The 23,921-nt window shown below is 51.5% G+C and overlaps 11 protein-coding genes across 11 annotated transcripts; 7 read left to right on the top strand and 4 right to left on the bottom strand.

Annotated features, from left to right (window-relative positions):
• Positions 1 to 660: 660 nt before the first annotated feature.
• On the bottom strand, positions 661 to 1,782 carry EDD37DRAFT_354144 (uncharacterized protein). Its single transcript, XM_062811805.1, has 2 exons — positions 1,510 to 1,782; positions 661 to 1,440 (listed from the first exon to the last, which is right to left on the bottom strand). The coding sequence occupies exons 1-2, from the start codon at positions 1,686 to 1,688 to the stop codon at positions 702 to 704; spliced, it is 918 nt and encodes a 305-aa protein (XP_062670537.1). The 5' UTR covers positions 1,689 to 1,782; the 3' UTR covers positions 661 to 701.
• A 348-nt stretch (positions 1,783 to 2,130) lies between these two features.
• On the top strand, positions 2,131 to 2,947 carry EDD37DRAFT_354070 (uncharacterized protein). The gene has a single exon (XM_062811804.1). The coding sequence runs from the start codon at positions 2,293 to 2,295 to the stop codon at positions 2,770 to 2,772; it is 480 nt and encodes a 159-aa protein (XP_062670536.1). The 5' UTR covers positions 2,131 to 2,292; the 3' UTR covers positions 2,773 to 2,947.
• Positions 2,948 to 3,122: 175 nt separating this feature from the next.
• EDD37DRAFT_648994 (triosephosphate isomerase) lies at positions 3,123 to 4,155 on the bottom strand (the record flags this gene model as incomplete). The annotated part of the gene is made up of 5 exons (XM_062818089.1): positions 3,123 to 3,151; positions 3,211 to 3,393; positions 3,447 to 3,887; positions 3,980 to 4,038; positions 4,118 to 4,155. The coding sequence occupies 5 exons, from the start codon at positions 4,153 to 4,155 to the stop codon at positions 3,123 to 3,125; spliced, it is 750 nt and encodes a 249-aa protein (XP_062670535.1).
• Positions 4,156 to 5,672: 1,517 nt separating this feature from the next.
• On the top strand, positions 5,673 to 6,893 carry EDD37DRAFT_627643 (Protoglobin-domain-containing protein). Its single transcript, XM_062816380.1, has 4 exons — positions 5,673 to 5,708; positions 5,775 to 5,903; positions 5,960 to 6,230; positions 6,286 to 6,893. Exons 2-4 carry the CDS (start codon positions 5,801 to 5,803, stop codon positions 6,815 to 6,817), a joined length of 906 nt encoding a protein of 301 aa, XP_062670534.1. The 5' UTR covers positions 5,673 to 5,708; positions 5,775 to 5,800; the 3' UTR covers positions 6,818 to 6,893.
• A 149-nt stretch (positions 6,894 to 7,042) lies between these two features.
• On the top strand, positions 7,043 to 9,839 carry EDD37DRAFT_353904 (pre-mRNA-splicing factor ATP-dependent RNA helicase PRP43). The gene has a single exon (XM_062811801.1). The coding sequence runs from the start codon at positions 7,240 to 7,242 to the stop codon at positions 9,535 to 9,537; it is 2,298 nt and encodes a 765-aa protein (XP_062670533.1). The 5' UTR covers positions 7,043 to 7,239; the 3' UTR covers positions 9,538 to 9,839.
• Positions 9,840 to 10,415: 576 nt separating this feature from the next.
• EDD37DRAFT_353990 (uncharacterized protein) lies at positions 10,416 to 11,712 on the top strand. Its single transcript, XM_062811803.1, has 3 exons — positions 10,416 to 10,878; positions 10,937 to 11,420; positions 11,477 to 11,712. Exons 1-2 carry the CDS (start codon positions 10,530 to 10,532, stop codon positions 11,344 to 11,346), a joined length of 759 nt encoding a protein of 252 aa, XP_062670532.1. The 5' UTR covers positions 10,416 to 10,529; the 3' UTR covers positions 11,347 to 11,420; positions 11,477 to 11,712.
• Positions 11,713 to 12,090: 378 nt separating this feature from the next.
• EDD37DRAFT_562614 (TRM2 protein) lies at positions 12,091 to 13,773 on the top strand (the record flags this gene model as incomplete). Its single annotated transcript, XM_062813924.1, has 1 exon — positions 12,091 to 13,773. The coding sequence occupies one exon, from the start codon at positions 12,091 to 12,093 to the stop codon at positions 13,771 to 13,773; it is 1,683 nt and encodes a 560-aa protein (XP_062670531.1).
• A 91-nt stretch (positions 13,774 to 13,864) lies between these two features.
• Positions 13,865 to 15,612, bottom strand: EDD37DRAFT_353894 (actin-like protein 3). Its single transcript, XM_062811800.1, has 4 exons — positions 15,393 to 15,612; positions 15,318 to 15,340; positions 14,904 to 15,265; positions 13,865 to 14,855 (listed from the first exon to the last, which is right to left on the bottom strand). Exons 1-4 carry the CDS (start codon positions 15,425 to 15,427, stop codon positions 13,956 to 13,958), a joined length of 1,320 nt encoding a protein of 439 aa, XP_062670530.1. The 5' UTR covers positions 15,428 to 15,612; the 3' UTR covers positions 13,865 to 13,955.
• Positions 15,613 to 16,054: 442 nt separating this feature from the next.
• On the top strand, positions 16,055 to 17,974 carry EDD37DRAFT_353911 (taspase). The gene has a single exon (XM_062811802.1). The coding sequence runs from the start codon at positions 16,313 to 16,315 to the stop codon at positions 17,858 to 17,860; it is 1,548 nt and encodes a 515-aa protein (XP_062670529.1). The 5' UTR covers positions 16,055 to 16,312; the 3' UTR covers positions 17,861 to 17,974.
• EDD37DRAFT_353891 (transcription initiation factor TFIIH subunit H3) lies at positions 17,974 to 19,655 on the bottom strand. The gene is made up of 2 exons (XM_062811799.1): positions 19,394 to 19,655; positions 17,974 to 19,274 (listed from the first exon to the last, which is right to left on the bottom strand). The coding sequence occupies exons 1-2, from the start codon at positions 19,440 to 19,442 to the stop codon at positions 18,088 to 18,090; spliced, it is 1,236 nt and encodes a 411-aa protein (XP_062670528.1). The 5' UTR covers positions 19,443 to 19,655; the 3' UTR covers positions 17,974 to 18,087.
• A 974-nt stretch (positions 19,656 to 20,629) lies between these two features.
• On the top strand, positions 20,630 to 23,326 carry EDD37DRAFT_679792 (DNA ligase; the record flags this gene model as incomplete). Its single annotated transcript, XM_062819696.1, has 2 exons — positions 20,630 to 20,728; positions 20,782 to 23,326. The coding sequence occupies 2 exons, from the start codon at positions 20,630 to 20,632 to the stop codon at positions 23,185 to 23,187; spliced, it is 2,505 nt and encodes an 834-aa protein (XP_062670527.1). The 3' UTR covers positions 23,188 to 23,326.
• Between the last annotated feature and the right edge of the window lie 595 nt (positions 23,327 to 23,921).

The raw sequence follows: 23,921 nt of genomic DNA, 5'->3' as shown, positions 1-23,921 counted from the left end.
CCAGGGGCGGCAGAGGCTTCATCGCTGGCATTGGTCATTTCAAGATGTACAGTCGGACTGGCTATTGCATGTGCATCGCGCACGAGAGACATGGCCACAATGTACCAGGCCAATCCACCCTCATTTCCACATGACCTAGAGAGATAAGGGGGATGCTGTGGATTCGTGCAAAGGCTTTCCATGGTTCAATGAGACAATGTTGAAAAGCATGCCCTTCTCAAACGAAAAAGTTGTTGCAACCCTCTCAGCATTCATCATGATGGTTGGAATAGAAGCGCCTTGCCTGAATGAGAAATCGACCAAAGATGCCCCGAACCTCGGTCTTGGACGGAGTTCTGCTGCATCCCGGGGTATTGGAGATGATGATGACTTTGTCCGTCAGCTGATGTCGACCTTTGATGATGAAAGAAAACTGAGGAGTCCGGTCGAGTCAGCAGCGCGCCGTCATGCCGTAGTAAGGCATGCTCACCGTTCACACTGCTGGGAGGTCAAGACCAAGGAAGAGGCATTCAGCAAATGCAATTGCACTGTTTCAAAATTACAGAAGCTTCAGACAAATCACCCACAAATTTTGAGGTCCTCATGTGCGTCATGTCGGACGTACTTCACCAAGCAATAAATGCAATGGACTCCATCATACGTCCATGAATTGTATAACATGAATAATTCCCACTCGAGAGATTTCCAGATCAATTTTCACCTCAAGCCGTGGCAGCCCACTGGTTTCTGAAGTTGTTCAAACCAGCCATCATACCCAAAAAGCCGACAAAGCCCATATTGAAACCCTTGATACCCTCTGGATACAGGCTGTAATGCACAGCGACGGGCATCCAGTATGCCGCAGTCATGAACTCATTCCACCACTTGCGATCAAAGTCTTCCTTCTCCTGAGAGGTTCGTCCGACCTTCTGCTGTTCAAGCTGAGCCTCACGCTGTAGGCGGAGGAAGTCGCTGGCCACACCGACCAACCACGCACGGCAGCTCCATGCGACCCATTTGGCAACGCCGCCGCGCCTCTCAACAACGGTCAAAGGGATCACGCCCTTGAGACCCAAGTGGTAGACATTTTCAAGTGCCTGGAAACCGATATAGGCGCTGCACTGGATGAGTGCAACGCGTCTGAGCGCAAAATCCATTTCAGAGGCTGTCTTCTTGGAAAGCAATGACCTCAGCCATAGGTACATGGGAATCAAGCCTGTCAAACGCAATGTAGTACGCGTATCGGAGATCAAGGCGCCCAGAGGGGTGAGAAACGAGGTAGGTGCCGCTGGAGCGAGCGCGCCGGGGGCGATCTTCTGGGGCGTACGACCTATGAGGCGGGAGATGTATGCGATGACAGCGGCGCGCGTGGGCGATTGCGCATGAAGGTATGCGGCAAGGTAGATGGAATAGTTCAGAGTAGAAAGGGCAGCGCCGAGACCTGCGGTGGTCTTGATCAGTCTGTTTGCTTGCAATTAGTATACGAGCATTCTTCAATTCCATCATTGTTGCAAGGAAGCACAAACTCACTTGCTAAGGCGCAAGATGATCTCGTCAGCCTTGGAAATCGTCGTCTTCACGTCACTGGGCAATTTGGCCAGTCCAGGTGTCTGCGATGGCTTGATCGGCTCGATCTCTCTCTTCTCAACCTCTCCAACATTCTGAGGGACAACCTCCGCATCTGGGTGCGTTGCTTCGGTGCTCGACATATTCAACAAGGAAAGCTTTCTTGCCCTTCAATGTGCAGGGACGAAGTAGATCAAGCGGGAACAGGCAAGAGGATATTCGACGTGAGCCGGAGAAACACCTGCTGCTTCGGTCAGATTGTAAGCACCCAGCGAATTCGGCCGTAAAGGACTATATCACAATGTCCTGCTCGTAGCAAGAGCAATCATAATCAAGGAAACCGAGAATCTGGGGTCAGCGTCCACGGACTCGGGCCGTGGGAGATGCGTCCCATCACTGTACCGACTCTACCGAGGCACATTAAAGCCAATGTCAAGGTCAGCATCACGTGCCTGTAAGGTTCAGGCCGAGGAATGTACGATGCCTCCCGCCACTACGACGCAGTCACGTGCTTGTCTAGTCGGCGGGTACCGCCCTGCATCAGAATTTGCGGAGGCGTGCGCTTGATTGTTCGCTCAGCCTCGCAGTCAGGGTCTTCTACAAGTACGTACTTCATGCCACCCTGATAGGCACCTGCATTTCATTTGAAACATACACATAAAAGAACTTCGGATTGCTCGCTACACAAAGGCGTCTCCCTAAACTGTTACCTAGGTACCGACCTAACATACGCACATCACCATCACCATGACCTGTGGCGACCTCTTCCTCGGCCTCATTGCCGTCCTCTTTCCTCCCATTGCAGTCTGGATCAAATCCGGAATCTGCTCCTGCGACTCTCTGATCAACATTCTCCTCTGCATGCTGGGATATGTTCCAGGGCTACTGCATGCCTGGTACATTATCGCCCGGAACCCCGAACGTGACTACGATTACGAGGCCGTCCCAGACACCGAAGGACAGCGCGTCACATACTACTACATTCGACACGAGCCTTCACGAAGAGATTATGGTACACAGCAGCAAGGACACAACCGGCCTGCCCCGCCACCGCCGAAGGCTCAAAACCGGCCTGCACAAAATGGTCAGGGAAGCAACAGACCGGCACCTCCGCCTCCTGCACAATTGGAAGGACCGAGCGTAGGTGCAGGGAGCGGAGATCAGGGTGCCCCTCCCAGCTACTCAGATGTTATTAAGGGAGACAACAAAATCCAAAGTCAAGACTAAGCACCTATGCCTAATGAACGCGGTGGAATTGTATGAATGTAGTGTCTGAAAGCCTGTTCAAGTCGGGACATTCCGTCGGCGTTTAGGGGTTGTATGGCTTGACAACTACAGTTAATGCGCTCTTGAGGTCGGGGGAGTCTCAGTCAGCCGGAACATTTCATGATCTTGTCTTCAGTCCTGTCAATATCATAATTTTAGAGTTGTTGATAATTCTGACACGACCCTTCCTCTCTTCTCGCATGGCATTTGAAGTTTTCTGGATGCGGGCTGCTGCTTTCGAGGACTGCATTGTCTATCATTGCCACCTTTCAGGATGCTCGGGATGGTTAGTATTGATTGTTCGAAGAGGCCTACACTTTGGCGTTGATGATCTGAACGACTGTATGATGTATTTGATTAGCTCTTTGGTATTGTCACTGAAGAACCATGCGTGCTTACACTCAGGCTTTAGACTCGCACCGCCGACCAGGAATCCATCCACGTCAGATTGTTTGGCCAGCTCTCTGCAGTTCTTCTCGCTAACGCTGCCACCATAGATGATCCTTGTTTCTTCGGCGACTTCGGACGAAACGGCTTCGGAGAGCCATTTTCTGATAGCCGCGTGGACCTCTTGTGCTTGCTCTGCAGACCAAATCAGCATGCCAAACCCTGCAAATGCAATTGCCGTTACTTACCAGTTGTGGCAACTTTGCCTGTTCCAATAGCCCAGATAGGTTCATATGCGATCACGACATTCTTCCAGCCATCCTTGCCAATGGTCTTGTTAACAGCCTCTAGCTGTCTGGTGACGACCTCGGTAGTAACTCCCTGTTCTCTCTCCTCAAGGCTTTCACCACAGCACAGTATTACGCCAATGCCGCCATCAAGTGCAGCTTTTGTCTTTGTAGCCACGAAGTCGTCTTGCTCGCGGAGAATCGTGCGGCGCTCGGAGTGGCCCAACAGCGTCCATGTGATGTTGCTGTCCTTCAACTGGGTGACAGAGATCTCACCGGTGAAAGCACCGTGGGGTTTGTCGAAAACATTCTGGGCAGCAACTTCGATATTTGGGCCGAGATGTTCGCGTGCCAGGAGTAGGTACAAGCTCGGGGGAGCAATGACAACTTCGGTGTCGGGATCTATATCAAGACGTATGAGTATAAAACTGCGCCGCTGAAGGTCTCTCGAAAAAAGAAGCCGGAGGAAAGGTGCTTCAGGAGAAACCGCATACCAAGCTTGGAAGTAGACAGATTGTGGACGATCTCTTTGATGGACTTGATTGTCCCATTCCTGTAGAAGAACTTTATTTAGCAACATGGTCAACATCGAGTACAGCATCTATGGATGCTCTGCTTTTCCATGAACGTACATCTTGAAGTTACCTCCGACGAAGAATTTGCGACCCATGTTGGCGGTTGTAAATTGCGATTAGCTGGGCGTGTAAAGGTCCTGTGCGAAACGGTCGAGAGTGCTATGAGGATCTGGGAGGAATAGAAGCTCAAGATTCAATCAGAAAAGAACCTTCAATTCGAAACAAGAGCAGAGACGTTCAGCGGAGCGACGATCTTTGGATTTCTTCTGTTGACAGCGGGGCTCCCAATGACGCCCGAGGGGCTTAAGGCCCGACGAAACGGCGGCTGGTTTTATCGTCGAGGTCCCGAGTTTTCACGATAAGACCTAAAAGCAGCGATATCCGGAATCGTGGAATCTATTTCACTGGTACGGTATCACTCATTCCTGCCGCCTCTCGAGTGAGTGAATGATCGTTGCGTACCTCCGTGTCTTTGATATTTTTCTCCAGCGTCGCAGCCTCTTATATAACATGCCCTAGATGCCAACATCTGTCAGATCATGATCGGCTTCTCCCGGTCCTGAGCAACATCACCAAGGCCTTCGCTGTCCTCCAGGTGGGATCAAATTGTCCATCCCGATTCCTTCCGCTTGACGCAAGTACACATCTCACAGGAATGGGGGTCACCGGCCTGAATCGTTCTACTACAACGAATGGAGCAGAGCAGACCACAAAAGGACAACTTCAGACATGACAGTCCCACAATCTCAGACAAGACAGTCTGGCGCTGACCGACTCCTCGACAAATATCGTCTCTCCTGGATCGCACGCGCGTGAAGTTCCCATTTCGCGTTGAATCCATAAAATCGCAGCCTACGACTACTGTCCAGTTTGAGTCTTGCCGACGTCCCGAGGGCCCACGGTTGGTCATATCGGCTATATTGTTCCATCCTCATGAGGGCGACAACTCGTTGCTCCGTGCGTGCTACACATTCAATGGTGGTAAGTGTGATGGTACTCGTCGCTTACTTCGCTTCGAGTTTTCCAGCTAGCTCTCGCCGTTCCGAGCTGCATGTCGAGGCCCCTCGTGGTCAGTTACCAGCCTCATTTCCAGCTGACATCTCGCTTGAGTCGCTTATACTCGATTTTCTTCGGTGGTCAGTGCGCCCATAAGATGGATTCTGCCGACACCGTGCCACAGGAGGGCCCATTGCCCACTGCCACAAGGAGTCTGGATTTCCACAGCAGCGTGCGACAAAGTACAGGTATCATGCACCTGGGTGGAAATCTCGATGGTAAGGTGATGGAGAAACAGGGCCCGTCCTCGTCGCCACCATGATCAGAAGAACGTCCAGCACAGACCCCAGTCTTCAGGCATGAATGGACAACAACGATGGTGCACCTTGGCACTCCTGGTAGTCGAAGTAGACTTTCCCTCTTCGGATAGTATTGACTGCACGACCGTTGCGAAACTCACCCCAGAGCGTCATGAGGTGAACGGTCACGTCGATGGCGTGTGCGATAGTTGCACGGAGCGGATCATCCGACGAGGCGTTAGCCAGTCCGTGCGTTCAATAATCGATTCATCACTTAAGTCTTGGACCCTTCAATGAGCCTTATCACTAACCCCGTCACAAAAGAACTGGGCGCATCCTCCACTCACATGAAGGTCAGTAGATATTCCAAGGATTTGCAAGTGGTGGAAAGAAGTCTGAGGTTCTTTCGATTTACACAGACGAGCACACTATCAACAACATCATCATGATGCTACCAGATGGAATGAGGCACCTCGGCAGGCGAGACCTCTATACTTCGCTTCACACCAGAGTAACATATCTTCTGCAGTTCCTGGAATTTGGTCCCAGTATGTATCTCTATCCTGGCTCTGAACGTTGCTATCGTGTTACTCACCATTTGCAGACGATGTCGCTGCCATCGTTGAAGGACAAAAGTACATCAAGGCCAAACTTCCGGATGTTGTCGACAAGGTGTACAGAAAGGTTCTGAAGCACGACCTTACAGCAAGAATTTTCTGCAATCACGATACCCGTGACGAGGAGAACCCTCTTGATTGGGCTCGAGAGGCAGACCCTCAGATTAAATCCAGGAAGATGAAAATGAGATGGTATCTCACGAAACTCTTTTCTGATCCCACAAAATCCGAATACTGGGAATACCTAGACAAAGTTGGGTAAGCTTCATTCTGTCACTGTGTCCTACGAGGATATATTCACTAACAGCCGTAGCCTAGGGTACGTCGGTAAAGGACGACCACATCCTGTGTATATCGACTATATATTCCTAGGAGCAGCACTAGGGCATATCCAGGACTCCGTCACAGAAGCAATATTCTCCCATACAGAACTAGATCTTGCCCGCAAGATAGCACTTGTGAGAGCATTTGGCAAGGTGATCTGGATTCAAAATGACCTGATGGCCAAGTGGCATGTCGAAGAAGGCAAGGAGTATTGCGAAGAAGGCGAAGCTGACCGGCGCCAATCAGAGGTGTCTGAGCCAGACGGGTTTCCCGATGATCAGAGTGTGTCGGACAGCTTGGACAGAGGGTCATCATACTCCAGAGCGTCATCATACTCAAGCTCGTCAGATGAAAAGCGCACCAGTCTCGGTCGGAGACTCGAGCAGATTCGCAGCAAAGAAGCCCGCTACTGCTCCAACACCATGGAGCCAAGTAGGGAAGAATGTATGGAGAGACAACGAGCCGCCGTGCACTGGAGGCCAAAAGCTGATGAGGCTGAGGAGGTCTTCGCGGCGTCATGAAGTGCCAGCTGTCGAAGCATGAGAACTTAGTTATAGTCATGATTTCTAGATACCCAATGTCAATACAATTTATGAATATGTACAACAGCAGTAATTCCCTGGTGAAGGAATTAAAACTACTGTATTCCGGAGCCTCTTGCTGTGATGGATGCTCCACCGTAGAATCACCTCTTAATGAGTCATGGAATGATAGTCTCGATTCAGAACTGACTCAAGTTTGCTAACATTTTTCTGCCTTTGCCGGTCGATCACTTCGAGATTTGATTCTGAGAAATGCGACGATAGATTACCAGCCTTGGGTGTTCTGGCTCGACGATCACGAACTGACAATATCGTACTGATCCCCGTTCATCTGTTCATACACCGCTCCCTGTTTCCCGGACTTTCATCAAATCTCCCCTGTTCTGCGCCTTACAGTGGCAATGGCTGGAAAACACTCTGACACTACAGACGGCGCGCCTGCAAAACGGCAAAAGACGGCAGGAGAGATGAATCCTGAAGATAACCCATATCTGTCGCACTGGTACGAGGACGACACCAATGGCAATGGTAACGGCTATTCCACCCCTCCTAATCGTGCCGATGGACCTCTTTCCAAACTACAAAGACACAAGACTACGGCTGCACAAGCGCGGGCTGCCGAAGACAGCAACGCCAATCCTTTCACCGGTCGGCCGTTTTCCGAAAGATACATATCCATCTTGAAGACGAGGAGAGATCTTCCCGTACATTCACAACGCGATGAGTTCCTTCAATTGTACCAAAAGTCTCAAATCCTTGTCTTCGTTGGTGAGACAGGTTCAGGAAAGACCACTCAGATACCTCAATTCGTCATCTACGATGATCTGCCGCAACAAGAACGCAAACTGGTTGCTTGTACACAACCTCGACGAGTGGCTGCCATGTCGGTGGCAGAGCGTGTGGCACAGGAGATGGATGTCAAACTGGGCGAAGAAGTCGGTTACAGCATACGATTTGAAGACAAGACCAGTCAAAAGACCATTCTCAAATACATGACCGACGGTATGCTTCTGAGAGAAGCCATGAACGACCACGAATTGAAGCGATATAGCACCATCATTCTCGATGAGGCTCACGAGCGAACATTGGCCACCGATGTTTTGATGGGTCTATTGAAAGAAGTCGTGCTTCGGAGACCGGACTTGAAGTTGATAATCATGTCCGCAACTCTAGATGCCCAGAAGTTCCAGCGGTATTTCAATGATGCACCCTTGCTTGCGGTACCTGGTCGAACTCATCCCGTCGAGATCTTCTACACTCCTGAACCTGAACGAGATTATGTGGAGGCAGCAATCCGCACCGTCCTTCAGATTCATGCAACAGAACCAGAAGGAGATATCCTGCTGTTTTTGACCGGAGAAGAGGAAATCGAAGATGCATGCCGGAAGATATCCCTGGAAGCGGACGAGATGATCCGTGAGGCTGATGCAGGTCCGATGAAAGTCTACCCCCTATATGGAACACTGCCCCCTGCGCAGCAGCAAAAGATCTTTGAGCCAGCACCTCCTCCACGGCGCCCCGGTGGCAGAGCAGGGCGTAAATGTATCGTCTCTACGAACATCGCCGAGACGTCTTTGACCATCGATGGTATTGTCTACGTGGTCGACCCTGGCTTTTCGAAGCAGAAAGTATATAATCCTCGCATTCGTGTCGAATCTTTGTTGGTATCGCCCATATCGAAAGCATCCGCTCAGCAGAGAGCTGGTCGTGCGGGTCGTACTCGACCTGGTAAATGTTTCCGGTTATACACAGAGGGAGCCTTCAAGAAGGAGCTCATCGAGCAGACCTATCCCGAGGTACTCAGATCGAACTTGTCATCGACCGTGCTAGAGTTGAAGAAGCTCGGTATCGACGACCTGGTCCACTTCGATCTTATGGATCCTCCGGCTCCGGAGACCTTGATGCGGGCTTTGGAAGAATTGAACTACCTTGCATGCCTGGATGACGATGGCAACTTGACAACAATGGGCAGACTTGCGTCCGAGTTTCCCCTCGATCCAGCGTTGGCCGTCATGCTCATTTCGTCACCCGAATTCTACTGCTCAAACGAAATTCTGAGCTTGACAGCTCTAATTTCCGTGCCTCAGATCTTTGTGCGACCGGCATCGGCGCGGAAACGAGCAGATGAAATGAAGAACCTCTTCGCCCATCCCGACGGTGACCACCTGACTATGCTAAATGTGTATCATGCTTTCAAGGGACCAGAAGCGCAGGCCAACCCAAAACAGTGGTGTCATGACCACTTCCTCAGTCTACGAGCTCTACAGTCTGCTGACAACGTACGAATGCAACTCAAACGCATCATGGAACGCGAAGAGTTGGAATTGATGTCAACTCCTTTCGAAGACAAGAAGTATTACGAAAACATCCGACGAGCATTGGTGTCCGGATTCTTCATGCAGGTTGCCAAGAAGGAGGCCAATGGCAAGACCTATACGACAGTCAAAGACAATCAAACTGTCCTTTTGCATCCCAGCACGGTCCTAGGCCAGGAGAGCGAATGGGTCGTCTATAATGAGTTTGTTCTTACCAGCAAGAACTATATTCGGACGGTCACCGCCGTTAGAGGTGAATGGCTCCTTGACATTGCTCCCGGGTATTACGAGATAGACAGTTTCCCCAAGGGCGAGGTCAAGACGGCGCTGCAACGGCTGCACGAAAGAGTGGCTAGACGGCAAAAGATGAAGGGCGGAAGATGATTAGACTGAGGACAAAAGCCCGGCTCGGAAGAGAACTATTATTAAGCGGTGAGGACTGGTCAGGGGCTTTCACGGTCAGCATCGATGTTACGCAAACGCCCCCTGCTTTGTCGTGGCGATGATCACGGCTTAAGGTCAATCGCGATGTCTTATGTTAGGACTGCTGATTATTGTTTTACTGATGCCACGATAGGAAGGGCATTAGACAGCGTCTATGAAGATGGCTCGCGCACTGAGCTCGAAATAAGTGTGCAGTTGTGCATACTCTATCCAGCTCTACCATTACTTTCAAAAGACTTCTCTTTGCAATGTGGTGATTAATCATGCTCGAGATGCTATGCAAGTCATGTTACTCAACAACGTTGTCCGCATATTTTCTATGAGGAAGTATCCTTGTCTGATATTAATTGTGCCAGGAGAAGCGGTCAAGATGTCTCTCTCTGGCCATTGGGCAGTGGTATCTCCACATCTCACTCCTCCTAGTCCTCAGCCTCATGTCTAGCTCATCGTTGTGAATGTTTTCTCGACAACGACACTCAAACCCTGGCTCTCTGGCTTCGTATCTCACGCTTGCAAGTATGCCGCGCCCCCGGTTCAACGCCCTATGCGGTCAGAACGTGGTCAGCCCTACGACTCCGACTTCCCTGGCTTCGGGCCCCAGAGCGAATTAGGGCTACTTGGGTCAACTGTTCTACGGGCAGGAGGCAGTGCCTTTAGCACAGCAACGACAGAGGAGAGTCAAATACGAACGGCGTCGCCGTGAACAGGCAAGGTTCTCTCCTCGTGTCTGTGTCTGGACTGATTGGTCCGAATGCGCCTTCTCTTTTCGGGAACCCTGGTCGGAGGCAGAAAGGGGCCTATATCCTATCGAATTCAGAATGTGTTGGTTTGTATCCCGAGCTTGACTTGATGGTCTTCGCAGCACCAGTCACTGTCTTGACCCAACCGCACACCATAAACGACTGCACAGTGACTTTCAGATCTGCAATGCTATGGCTTTGAATACCGTGAACAAGGTCGAGAGCCCGGCTCCCACGACGACATACTCTAGCACAGCTGTCCGTCCAGCCAAAGACTCACCAACGACTTCCGTGACAGGATCAAACACGACGACTCTCGTGGCATCCGTCAATCCTACGTCCAAGACAATTTCACTTTCAAGCAAGACCTTTGCCATAGCAGGCGTTGCTGCTGCCATCGCGGTAATATCGACCATAATCCTCGGCCTAACAATATATTGCTGTCTGCGACGGAGGACATCACGAAAACTTCGAGGTCAGGCCGATCCCTTTCCAGTCATGCGCAGGGGCTATAGAGCCCTTCATGATGACACTGCAGTCGGTGAGTGCAAAAAACTTTTGATGGCAAGGAATTGACGATTGACTGTTCTTGTTGCCAGATGAGACGAGCCTACCACATCGCCCCCAGAGGACTCTGCTCTCATCGACCAGGTACTCACCGTCCACTGGCGTCGACAGCTCGACCTACACCATGGGTGAGAAGCGTCAAGGACCGGAGCCGCAGGAGATGATGGGTGTGGGGTTGACACCTGAGGAATTCGATCGCCGTAGCAACTCCAGATCACCGGCACTTTCTGTTGAGGGTCCTGTCGAGCTTGCCTCTCAGCGCTTCTCTGCTGTGATTCCAAAAGACGTGGACGAGGAGCAGCCGCGGCCTGAGACGAGACCGGGGAGGAGAAGAGAGCGACAGTCACAGTTGAGAAGCAGTCCAGCTATACGGGATTTGCGTGTTGAAGCATCCCGAAGCCCGTCTGCAAATCCAGCCGGAAGACTGCTTCCCAGTGGTTGAACAGACCAACTTACTCACAGTGTACTTGCATTCAGTCCGGAGAGAGCCGCTAGGACTACAGCGGAGACGACATGGTATGTGAGATTACCAACTCATTGTCGCATACGCTGTATCGCTGCTGACCCGTTAGCTTGCACAGGAATCCTTCAAACACTTTGACGCCGGTATCCCGGTGACAAGACAACATGAACTTTGGAATGTCTTGCGTCGGAAACGGAACGCAGTATTGCCGCTAAGGCGAGATTCTAGTCGGTGAGCGTCAAGGGACTGCGATGTCTTCGATATTGGGATATCTTGATCCGGGCAGGGAGCATGGAAAGGAAATTAGAAATCGGATCTTCTCATTTGCTGGGAATAGACGAGGCTGACATGAAGCCTTGCCTGAAATGGTTAGATAATCTCTCCTTGGATCACGTGAGTATAATTTTTCCAGATCGAGGATTCATTTCAGTTTGTAGAAATCACTTTCTGGCACATTTGGAAAAGGACTTTAGTATCTGCTTCGCGTTGAGCTTCATGTTCGCAAGTCGCCCTCTATATTCAGCGCGACTAAAGACCTTTCCTTCAGCCGCGAGACGGTTCCAAAGATCCATACACTGGGAACCCTTCAAGCAAATCCCTCGTCAGACAATCCCCGTCGAACAAGAAGCTGAGAATCAAGCTGATCTTGACTGGCTCTTCCGAGGCAAGAACCAGATCAAGCTACCTTCAGGAGAGTACAATGCACAGGTGATAGCTACGATTATGGCGGCTCGCGCAAAGCACCTACCTCCCAAGAGGCGGAGGTTTGATCGGTCCAATCCCGCTTCCAACGAGGGCACGCCAGACGAAGTTCTGACTATAGAGGCTGTCGACCTTCTCGAGAAATCCAAAGCCCAACTCGAAGAACGAAAGACGTACAAGCATCCGGAAGCGCAGACCGAGCTCGAACTCGAAATCGTGGAGCTCTCCTCTACTGGCGACGGATTAGCATACTCTCCCGACAAGAACCACATCTATGCTGTCCCATTCTCCGTTCAAGGAGACAAAGTCCTGGCAAAGACATATCCTCAAAAACCGCATCCATTGTTCACTCATGTAGACTTCATCAAAGTTCTCAAACCGTCGCCGAAGCGGGAAGGCGTCACCCCGGGCTGCAAATACTTTACGACCTGCTCAGGATGTCAGCTACAAATGATCCCTTACGAGGATCAGCTCCAACACAAAAAGACCATAGTGGAGAAAGCTTTCAAGAACTTCTCGAACCTTGACCCTTCGGTGATTCCCCCTGTAGGCGACACCATAGGATCACCACTACAGTACGGATACAGGACGAAACTCACACCACACTACGACCGCCCCAAAAGAGTGGACGCACAAAAAGACGGCGACAAGCCACCACCAGTCGGGTTCTCCAAGAAGAATGTGCGAGTCGTATTAGATATTGAACAATGTCCCATCGGCACGCCGATCCTAAACAAAGGTCTGGAGATCGAGCGCGCGAAAGTAGCCGAGACGTACAAAACCCGCAAGTCCGGCGCAACCATTCTCCTCCGCGAGTCGACGCAGCGCAGATCCGTCTCCCCTTTATCAGCACCGGAACCAGCGCAGGAGCAGGAGCAAGAGCAGCCAACGGACTCGGCCAAGTCATCGACACCGCCACAAGCTGCTGAAGCAAACGGCAACAACAGCGACATCAACGGAATCACAGTCCCCGTCCCGACACCACTCTCGATACAACATCGCTCCACCTCCGCCACCAAACCGCAAATCGTCTACACATACCCAACCTACAAGGACATCAAGACCTACACATCCGACAGCAACTCCTTCACAACCGAATACATCGCGGACTGGACCTTCGTGTCTCGCGCCAACTCATTCTTCCAGAACAACAACTCCATCCTGCCCACATTCATCAAATACGTGCGCGACAACTGTCTGCCCAGAAACACCCAAGGCCCACCGATAAAGTATCTGTTGGACGCGTACTGCGGGTCCGGCCTGTTCGCAATCGGCCTCAGTCCCCTGTTTAGTTCAGTACTAGGCATCGACATCGATGCCGCGGGCGTGGAAGCGGCAAGAGAGAACGCGAAACTCAACGGCCTTACCAATGCGGGCTTTATCGCTGCCGACGCGGACGTGTTGTTCAAGGACGTTCCGTTTCCCTCGGACCAGAGTCTCGTGGTGATTGATCCGCCTAGGAAGGGCGCCAGTATTGACTTCCTGGAGCAGTTGTGCGAGTTCGGCCCCAAGCGTGTGGTGTATGTTAGTTGTAATGTGCATACCCAGGCGAGAGATGTGGGCATGCTGGTCACGGGTCTGAGCAAGAAGTTCAGGTATGAGATAGAGGGTCTGCGCGGGTTCGATTTCTTCCCGCAGACGGGGCATGTCGAGGGCGTTTGCTTCCTCAATCGCGTCGAATCTAAGACAGGAAATGGGGCTTGAAACAAAGGACTGAGAAGAACACAAAAGGGTTTCATTTCACGATAATTGTATTACACCAAGGCTTACCGCCATCATTCAAGACCAAAGGAAGCTGGAAGCATCTCTGGGGTAGACTGAGCGGTTCTTAATGCAATGGGATTCTTTTTTGCTCAAAGCGCTTCTTTTATCGATTGTCTGTCAAATCAGGAGCTCCCCGGTCCTCCCAGCAAAGCAAATCTTCGCACAATGCTAGGTCCTATCTCGTCATATTCGGCCTTGGTGTGGCAATAGCTTCGGAACTCGGGAGTGGATGCCAGCAGACTACCGCCGAACCAAGGTCCATGTCTTTGTCGCTTGTGAGTTACGACCTGTACTTCTAAACCACCACTCTTGGCGCCACCACTTTTCAGTTCTGATGCCCGGATACGTGCGTCCACCAGGTGTCTGATATCACGCTGCAACCTCCGGCCAAAGTCCTTGTACAAAGTTGAACCACCGGACAAGACAATGTTCTTGTAAAGGCCTCTTCGCACATCGATCGGAGAGGATTGGATGACCCCGTCCACGACCGTCGGCAGAGGAGTCAGGAAATCGGAGGAGTAGATTTCGGGGTTGAAGAAGATTTCTGGGGCAAGGAATCGTTCGTAGCCGACGTCGACGGTAATTGACCTGCCGTTGGGAGAGGTGACGGTATGTTTCAGGAAGCGATCGGGCTCCTTGTCGTAGCGTGCAAACTCCTTGACCATATCGGGACAGACATAACAGTATTCTTCTTTGACTCTTTCCGCCGTCTTCAGGCTGCTGTCGGGCTCTCCCCTGTCTCGCAACAGACTTTGCACGAAGTATGTGATATCTCGACCAGCGATGGGTATGCTTTTTATTGAAGAACCAATGACATAACCTTCAGCGACTGGAATGACGTGGGTGACACCGTCTCCAGAGTCGATGACCGTGCCGGTAAGGGATCTATCGACCACTTTGGAAGATGTCCATGAAGCAGCCAGGGCGAGAACGGCCTGTACTGCAATGTAGAGACCGGCGCAGTTGAAGGATTCGAACATGATTTCGGCGGTGTTTTCGCGGTTTTCGGGAGGGTTCAAAGGCTAGATCGGTCAGAGCATAGACAAATACGTGCTGCGTCCGACACGTACCGGTTCGGTGAGTAGGAAATAGTGGTCTTCAGGCTCGACCCGCAGGTACTTGAATATCGAGTTTGACCAGAAACGCTCCATATAATCCCAATTCTCAATCTGACCATGCCTGATAGGATAATTTATGCTGTAACCTGGCCCAGAGGAAGCTGCAAGAGCCTCGTCGCCAATGAAGAAGTCGAGGTCTTCTGTTCCACGTTTACCTGCCAGGTTGGAACTTGGTCCTGCGCCACCAGTAAGGTATGAAGGTTTGCTGGGTGCGGCTGGTCTCCCAGAGCCAGTTCCTGCTCCACCCCCAGCGCCGCCTTTCATTGAGATAGCTGTGGGAAACACCCATGAGGGAGCATCGTTTCCGGCGAACCCTGGCAGCGGTCATGTTAGAAGAGTAAGCCGCGTAAGACACGACGAGCGTACCGAGTTTGGAAAAGCCCGTTCCGCTGGTAGTTTATCAGCATGCGATCCTTAAAGGCAGGGACAGATTATACGTACTTGTCCATGACAACGGCTGGCGTTTGGGAGGCCATCTTGTGTATCAACCTGCGGGCACACCAGAGAAGCGAGGGAAGCCGGCGTAGGTCGAGGCGGGGAAGAGAGTGTTCGTGGTAGGGAGATTAGAGTCGTGGTTCAATGTTCATATCATGGGTATTGGTCAGCTTGGAAGGAAGAGAATAATCAGCTTCGCCCGTCGTCTTAGGAGTACGTGGTCGCCGCAGGCAGCTCCAATATGGACGATTGAGCGATGTGAGCCCTGGTTGCAGTTTGGAGATGGTACGAGTAATGCACTGGCGCTGTGAGTGGGATGCACGTGACCGTCGTCACCGGCATCAGCCGAAGGGAAGTTGAATCCGTTTATCACTTGGCAATCGCCAGGACCACGACTTCTCTCCTCCATCAATGTCCCTTCCAGGTGCGTCCCTTGATGTCCAATACATCGTGCAATATTGTCTTCAAAAGACGAGGTCCCCGACTGCAGTCTACACAGGCATGTGGAGTTATGATGCCAAGCTGCCCTTAAATACCGGCAGTGAGGTAAATGTATGGCTCTTTTGTCGCGTCAGCCTCTTCATCCTCAAAACATCCTCCTTCATTCTGCCCTTTGAGGCTTCTCACGACAACATCATTCCTTGAGTAGTAGGCTTTACAAGGTGCCATTTTGTCGTTCGTTTAGTCCGCGTTTCTATTCTCACGAAAAGTCACTTTCATGCTGACAATCGATCAAACTTTCCTTGAGCACAAAACTCTCCGTCCGCTCATGCTGTTCTGTTTGATGAGAGCACGTCTCTTTCTCATCCATTCTTCTATTCTTCATTTTCCACACAAGCGACCTGCACCAATTCGAAGAATACCGAGAAAGTCAATGCAGTAATTGAAACGCCGAATTTCATGTCTCCTTCCGGCCACGCTCTCAAATGCCTCGCCGTTCCCAAGAAGGCGGTGATCTCTGTGCCATCTTCATACACGCCGGAGCTGGATATCACAGTCATGCAAACGAGAGGATTCATCTCACTGCAGTCAATGATGCTGCCAAGGTTGGGATGGCTGTTCTGAAAAATGGGGGAGATGCCACCGATGCTGTTGAGATGGCCATTAGGCTACTCGAAGATAAAGAGATCACAAACGCTGGATATGGAAGTAATCTGACCATGGACGGTCAAGTCGAATGCGATGCCACCATGGTTGATTACCTGGGACGCAGCGGCGCTGTCGGGGCCATATCCCAGGTCAAGAACCCAATCGTCGTCGCCCGGCTCGTCCTTGAAGAATCCACCAAGCCTCTATCCCTCCAACGTGTCCCACCCAACCTCCTGGTAGGTGCTGGAGCCACGGACTACGCAGCTGATAAAGGGGTACCGGTCTTGCCACCGGACTTTCTCGTGTCCGTCAATGCTCGTGAACGCTGGCTGCGATGGAGACAAGATTTGAGAGATGCGGACGAAAAGGAGGCACGGAGACTCGCACAAGCTCAGGCACGAACCGAAAACCCGACCGAGTGGGAAGATGTCCATTCTGCGGCCGCTGGACCAGGCTTCAGCTCTGCCAATTCGACCGCCTCTACATCGACTGTGCAGCCACGTCCAGGCCTATCAGCGTTGCCGGCGTTGGTGCGGCCTCTGGTCGCGTCAACTGCCGATGTCCCAACCTTAGCACGTCCAGGTGATGACGGGACCATCAGGGAGCCAATGGAAAGTGGCTTTGACTCAAGCGATCAGCAAGAGGATGCAATGGATGATACTTTGCCATGGATCATGTCACCTCCAAAACGGCAGAGGATGGAAGGATCATTTGATGGTCTGATGGGAGAAGATTACAAGGACTTGTTGCAAAGTTCGTCGTCGTCGGATACTTTGACAGGCTACACGCATCACCATGATGATGGCCGGGACGACGAAATCACAGATACGGTGGGAGCAATAGCGGTGGATTGCTTTGGCCACATAGCAGCTGGCTCTTCTTCTGGAGGGATTGGCATGAAACACCGAGGTAGATGTGGTCCCGCAGCGCTGGTAGGAATCGGCACTGCGGTCCTTCCTGCTGATCCGCAAGATGCAACGCAGACCTGTGTAGCCACGGTTACGAGTGGGACAGGTGAGCATATGGCCACCACCACGGCAGCCGCTACGGCTGCGGATCGAATCTACAGTTCTATGCGCAAAGAAAACGGACGACTCATGCCGTGCAACGAAGATGAAGCAATGCGTGGGGTGATTGAACATGATTTCATGGCACACCCTGGAGTTGTGCACAGTCACTGCACGGGAGCGATCGGCATCCTAGGCGTGAAGAAGTGTCGAGATGGAATTTACTTCTACTTTGGGCACAACACCGATTCGTTTGCGATAGCTTCGATGCATTCGGAAGAACGAAAACCGGTGTGCACCATGTCACGCAGCCGTGGTCAGGGAGCGGTCGCACAAGGTGGAAGGCTGGCTCGATCTAAACATGCGCGCATCCGCTGATTGGTCATGTGCACAGAGTTGAAGAGCAAGAGTCTGGGAACGTCTAGCGTGGGGAGATCACCTATGGATCAGGAGCAGGACGAAAACGGTGAAGGAGACAAGCAAGGCGCTGGGGCATATCATTAGCTGACTGTGACACGAGCGAGATAAACCTAACGGTCTCACTGAGCACGACTCGGATAGTATTGCAATGCATTGAATTAAGTAATCTTCCCATTTCCATTCTGTCATCTCACGGCGGTAGCACCCTGCTTCTTTTTCGACTTCTTAGGTACGACGACGGGCCGCGATCCATATTTCCCGACGGTCAGATGGGTGCCACAGGTCAAACAGTCTCCGTTTTCGGGCACGGAGCAGAAGATGCTAAGACATATACTGCACACGAAACCGATGCTAACGATGTTTCGGTGGCAGAAGCAAGCGGCGCGAAAGTCGACGTCGATTCGTGTTGGGAGAATCAAATGCCTGCTGCGGGTGTTCGGGCTGGGCAGGAATGAGAGGAGGAGATATGTGAGAAAAGCCTGAGATGCCGATGCTCCTGATTTGCTGTCTGGGAGGTCAGCCGGGATAAAGATGCCGTGTGTCGCGTCGGCGGCTTGCTGTAGGAAAAGTGTGGAGTTGGATGATGGTGATGTACTGCCGCCGCTGCCATCGGTAACCGAAGGTTGTGGTTGTTGCGTTGATGGAGGTATTGGTAGAGGAAGCTGTAGTATATCTATCGGTATGGATAGTCGCTGGCACGCGAATATGGCGTTCATGATGGGGATGTACTGGTGCGCTAGGTCTGTCGACGGCGAAGCGGATACTAATAGGATGCGGGATTGGAGGGAGTTTGTAGAGTTGCCTTCGCCTGTCGAGGAGATGGCGTTGCTGGAGGTGGGGTCTGCTGTGGCTGAGGTCGTTCCGATTAGTGATTCGGCGTAGGCTATTGATTCGCGGTTGACATTGCTGAGGGCTAGGGTTAGAGCGCCGGCAATCATGGTGGATGTGCTGGATGAGACGGATTCAGGGGTCGTGGTTGAGAGGAGGGCGGTTAGGTTGCGGAGGACCTCTTCCTCGACGATGCGGAAGGGTCGATATTTGTTGCCGTCTGATGATGCGGTTGAGGATGATGAGGGCAGTCTGACGTTGAGTCCGAGACGTTGGGTTGATTCTGAACTTGCGGACTCATACTGGGTTTGCCGTTGATGGGACCGAGGGAGTTTCTGCTCGGTTGGCGAGGGATAGAGCCATTGAGCCTTGTCGCAGTGGGAGGCGATGACGGCGATTTTGTTGGCGTAGTTGGCGGCGAGGTGAGCGTTGATGAAGACGAGGAGGTTGGCGACGGCGCTGGAGAAGGGGAGGGTCCCCGACAAAAGAGACCATGCGGCTGGGTTGGTGTCGAGGATGATGGTCAATAGTGAGGGCGATTGTTCTGTGACGTCTTTGTTAGGAGAGCCTTGTGGTGGTGTTGGGAAGAGAAATGATTGGGTGGAATAGTGGTACGGATTTCCTGGTGGTGGAACGAGGGGGAGGCGATAGATCAAAGCTTACCTTGTTGAGACGGTCTGTCAAATTGCTCGGAGGTGTCGACGGCGTTCATGATGATAGATGTGGTGGGTGTGGTCTTTGTTGAGATGGTACTGCACAGTCAAAAACATCGAAGTGACGAAGGTGACAGCCTTGTTGAGAACGGTTGCCTGTTGGCCGAGCCTCGCGGTCTGAAATTACCTAGGTAGGCTTATCAGAGATGCCTCATAGGGAACGGGTAGCCTATCTGCCAGGCAAACTGCCGGTGCATGATAAGGCTGGGTACTCACCTGTACCTGGTAAGCTATACCTGGTAGGATAAGAAAAGGGACGTCTAGAAAAGAAATGCCACTCCCACGTCAAAAAGTTACCGGGAGGAATGTAGCCCGGAGATCAAAACCATCCAACCGGCATTCAACGTGGCAGGATCAATTGGTTTGAACGAACTACACATCAACTTTACGGAGTCCGTTGTTATTATTATTATTGAACTCGCGTTTCACTCTCACAGTTTGTGTGTGTCGCTATTGACATAAATTGATGTTCTTGTATGCTTCGTAGTGACCTACAAATTAAGACATGTCAACTGATTTGTTTTTATTGTGTCTTGCTCCTTCTTTTTCATCAGACTGCAAGACTCTCTTCTCCTTTCTGAAGTTCTGACTTTCTGCTGCACTTGCCGAACCAAGGCTTTTGCATCCCATCAACAACAAATTTTTTCTGCCATCCGCGTGGCCTCTTGTGCTGTGCTCTATACTCTCTTCAACAAAAAGCAAATCCCATCCAATCACCTACCAACCCTACATTGATTCCGACTATTATTTGTTATCCTTCCCATACCTATCAACTCAGTCTCCCGCCTCATTTTCTCTGGATCGGTCAGGACTCACCAAATCATCCCTCCCGTCTCCCTTCGTCAGCCTCTCTCGTATCACCACCTCTTCCTCAACTTTCCTTCTTCAACGAAGGGAAATCTCTTCACGCAACCTACTCATTCATCGGCTGACTCGATCTTCAACCCGTCAACTCCGTCGCCTCCCTCGATTGTCTACGATTTCCGCCAGCTTCCAGAACCCGTTGCGCTATCCAGCAATCCACTTCAGTTGCCCCTGAAATATCAATCATGCCCAACCCTTCATAATCTCACGTCACCCTCGTGGCACTCCCTGCTCTCCCTCGACCACCCTTCATCGTTCGACTTGGAATCCTTCGACTCTCATGGTGAAGACATTGCCTTCCGCCACCCTATCAATGTCCTCCATGGCGGCCGTTCAGCGGATGACCCGGAAATTATCCGAGGAGCGAGCCTCGCATCTGGCCCACGAGGCCGTCGAGTTGTCCCACTCGGGCGACAAATTGGTAAGCCTCGCCTCCCATCACACCGATCCAACAGATTTTAACGGTGCCTACAGCAAGCTTCGCGAAAGCTGAGGGAAGCTGCAGCTTTGGATTCTGGTAACCCAACTGTTCAGGCCGCATTTCTGGCCATTCACAATGACCAACACATTTCGCCACTTCGAGATTTATGTCGCAAATTTGCGCTTTACCACAACAACGCCGCTGGCGATGAAGCCGTCAAGTATCTGAAAGGTTCTGAGGCTCCCGAAGCCGCTCCTGTCGCTCTTGAATCTCTGCAGATTATTCTGGAGAACCCGTCTTCCTCCTTGTCGAGCGCTCAGGATTTTATCATTGCCGAGCTTGCGAGACAGAGTCCTGCCGTCCGCCAATACTTTGCCTCTGAACTTCAAACCTCAACTACCGAATTTTTCGACAATGTCTACGACCGAGGGGATGATGCGGCTAATTGCCTTCGGTCCGTGGTCCTCGACAACAAGCTATGGCCGTCCGAAGATGTCCGACTTCGAGTAGAAGATGACCTCTTTCAACTCTTCCTAGCAAAGCTGATGGAGTCTGGCCATGATCACGACGGCAGAGCCCTCAAAGGCATTGCCCTCTTACTGATTGCCGATACCCAGCGACTACAACACTTCATTGACGAAGACGCTTTTGAGGCTCTCATGGGCTCATTGGACATAAGACTACCACCAGATGTCCGAGGTCAGGCTACCCTAGTCCTCTCTAAATTCTTCGAAATCGCCGAGTCTATGGGTCAAGGTTTTCTTGATCGATACATCAGAACGCATGTCCAACGCCAGAAGGGCGATGATCTTGTGCTTGCTTTCTCGGCTGCCGCACATTTGTTTCCCGTGGTCCCTGCCATGGTAGCCCAATTATTCCTGACCGAGGGCTTTCTACCGTCAATAATGGCTCTTTTGGGGAGACAATCCAGCAATGCTACTGTGCAGGATTCTCTCCTGATGCTATTGAACGCCGCCTGCCTTGACGGAGCATGCCGTGCAGCTGTTGCACAGTATTGTGCGACTTGGTTGTCTCACAAAGTGAGCAATGGAACCGGCAAACAGCCATCAGTCGCTGCAACTATTCTGGCCAAATTGAGAACATCGGGTGTCCAAGCTGGAGATCAGAGAGCCAACAGGGCTGATGAAGATGTTAGTGACCTCGTTGATCTCCTTAAACAAACCCTTTCTGCTGAAGAAGGAAGGAATGTTTCTGACTCACTTGAAGGCCTTGCGTACTCATCTTTGAGATCCGGGGTCAAAGATTCGCTTGCCAAAGATCGAGCTTTCTTGAAGAGTCTTCTTGAAGCCCTCGATACCAACTATGACTCTCCTGAAGTCATGGTTGGTGGATTGAGCATCATCTCGAATCTAACTCAATATACCCCAAATCTCTCTGAGGAGCAGAAGCGAGTGTTACAGCTGAAAGCTTACGCCAATGCCACGAAACCAGTCGAATCGAGTCCGCTGGAAGACGATGATCACGTGAGAGATCGATGCTCTGCGGTGGTTGAGGCAGGGCTGGTCGCAACACTAACCAGATTAAATAAGGGAAATTCACCGGCTACAGCACATCTAACTGACCGGATACTTGTGTCCTTGACTAAGAATCCCAAGGATCGAGGCAAGATTGCCCAGCAGGGAGCTGTAAGGCTTCTGATCAGTCACGCCCACAGAAACTTGCAGTCTTCGGAGAAGAATTCGCACTCGGACACCGATGCTGCACATGCTCTAGCCCGAGTGCTGATCTCGCTAAATCCGTCACACGTCTTCGCAGCAGGCTCAACGCCACACATCACAGATGCTGTACCACCTCTCGTGGCACTACTGAAGGCACCACAGGGTGAAGTGTTCAACGATCAGCCGCGAGATCTGCTCCCGGTGTTCGAGAGTCTGCTTGCTTTGACCAACCTTGCTTCCGCTCCTGAGGAGACTGCCGCGAACAGCATCATCAAACTGGGCTGGGACGAGGTTGAACAACTGTTGCTGGGAAACAACGATATGCTCAGACGCGCTGCTTGCGAGCTCATCTGCAACCTGACAATCCATCCTGCGGGTGCGGAGAAATTTGCAGACGGCTCGAAGCGTGCTGCTCAGAGACTCCACCTACTCGTGGCACTGGCCGACGTTGAAGATGTGGCTACCCGAAGAGCGGCCGCTGGTGCGTTGGCCATGCTCACAGATCAGTACTCACCAGTTGTGTCGGCGCTGTTGGACTTCGACCGGACCCCTGAGATCTTGCTTGAGCTCTGTCTCGATGACGATGCTGGTGTCGTCCATCGAGGTTTGGTGGCAGTAAGGAATATGGTTTGTGAAGAGGATGAGAGTCTTGCCATCAGGGCGAGGAAGGGGTTCAAGAGGCAGGGAGCAGTGGAGAAGCTGAAGACTTGCTTGAAGAAGACCAGAGACCCGGACATGCTGCAGATTGGCGTCGAGGCGTTGAAGGTCTTGGTGGAGTGAGTCTCAAGTGATTTCTTTTCCTGAGGGACTACGAAAACCTCTCTCATACCCAACTTACGGCCGTCGTTACTTACGAAGTTATGAAGGCGTCTTTTTGGGGTCTTTTACAACGACTTGTTGGCATGATATATTATCCGAAAGATAGACGCATTACTATGGAGGTATAGACAAGCGTTGCTTTATAAGAGTTCCTGTCAGGATGGAGTTTTTGGCTATGAGTCATTTGAATCATGTTGGAACGTCTTCGGTGCAGGAGAGCGAACACCTTCATCGGCGGCATGAGCACTTCCAGAGACTACAGAATAGAGATGGTCATGATTTCTATACATCTATACACCAAGTCTTCTTTCCTTCTACAAGGATGGCCTCTGAGGCTTATCCTTTCCGACACTTTACAGTGCGGACAAGATGTCAATACATCACTTCGTAAAAGCTCGACTTGACCTTGCAAATCTCTCTATTCAAGAGATTGCTGCAATCAATGACGGCTGTAAACCGGCTCGTCCATGTGCGAATGAGTATCTGTGTTCATCTCGATGCTGAGTTGGAGTTGCCGGCAATGACGATGCATTCGCCCGGAGCAAAGGGTTGGCGCATAGCAATGCTCCAGGACCTCATCGTGCGAACACGTTGGACGTGATTCTCTCTTTCGCAGCATAAGGCTGGCTCTGCTTGTGAGGCCGCAACCAGAGTCTGCTCGGACGTCGTGCTTGGAATTTGCTGCGCGTGTACCG

The sequence above is a fragment of the Exophiala viscosa genome (assembly GCF_022695815.1).
Source record: "Exophiala viscosa unplaced genomic scaffold EDD37scaffold_4, whole genome shotgun sequence".
Classification (NCBI taxonomy): domain Eukaryota; kingdom Fungi; phylum Ascomycota; class Eurotiomycetes; order Chaetothyriales; family Herpotrichiellaceae; genus Exophiala; species Exophiala viscosa.
Note: the sequence above shows the minus strand (reverse complement) of the source record. Positions and strands in the feature narration are given on the sequence as shown.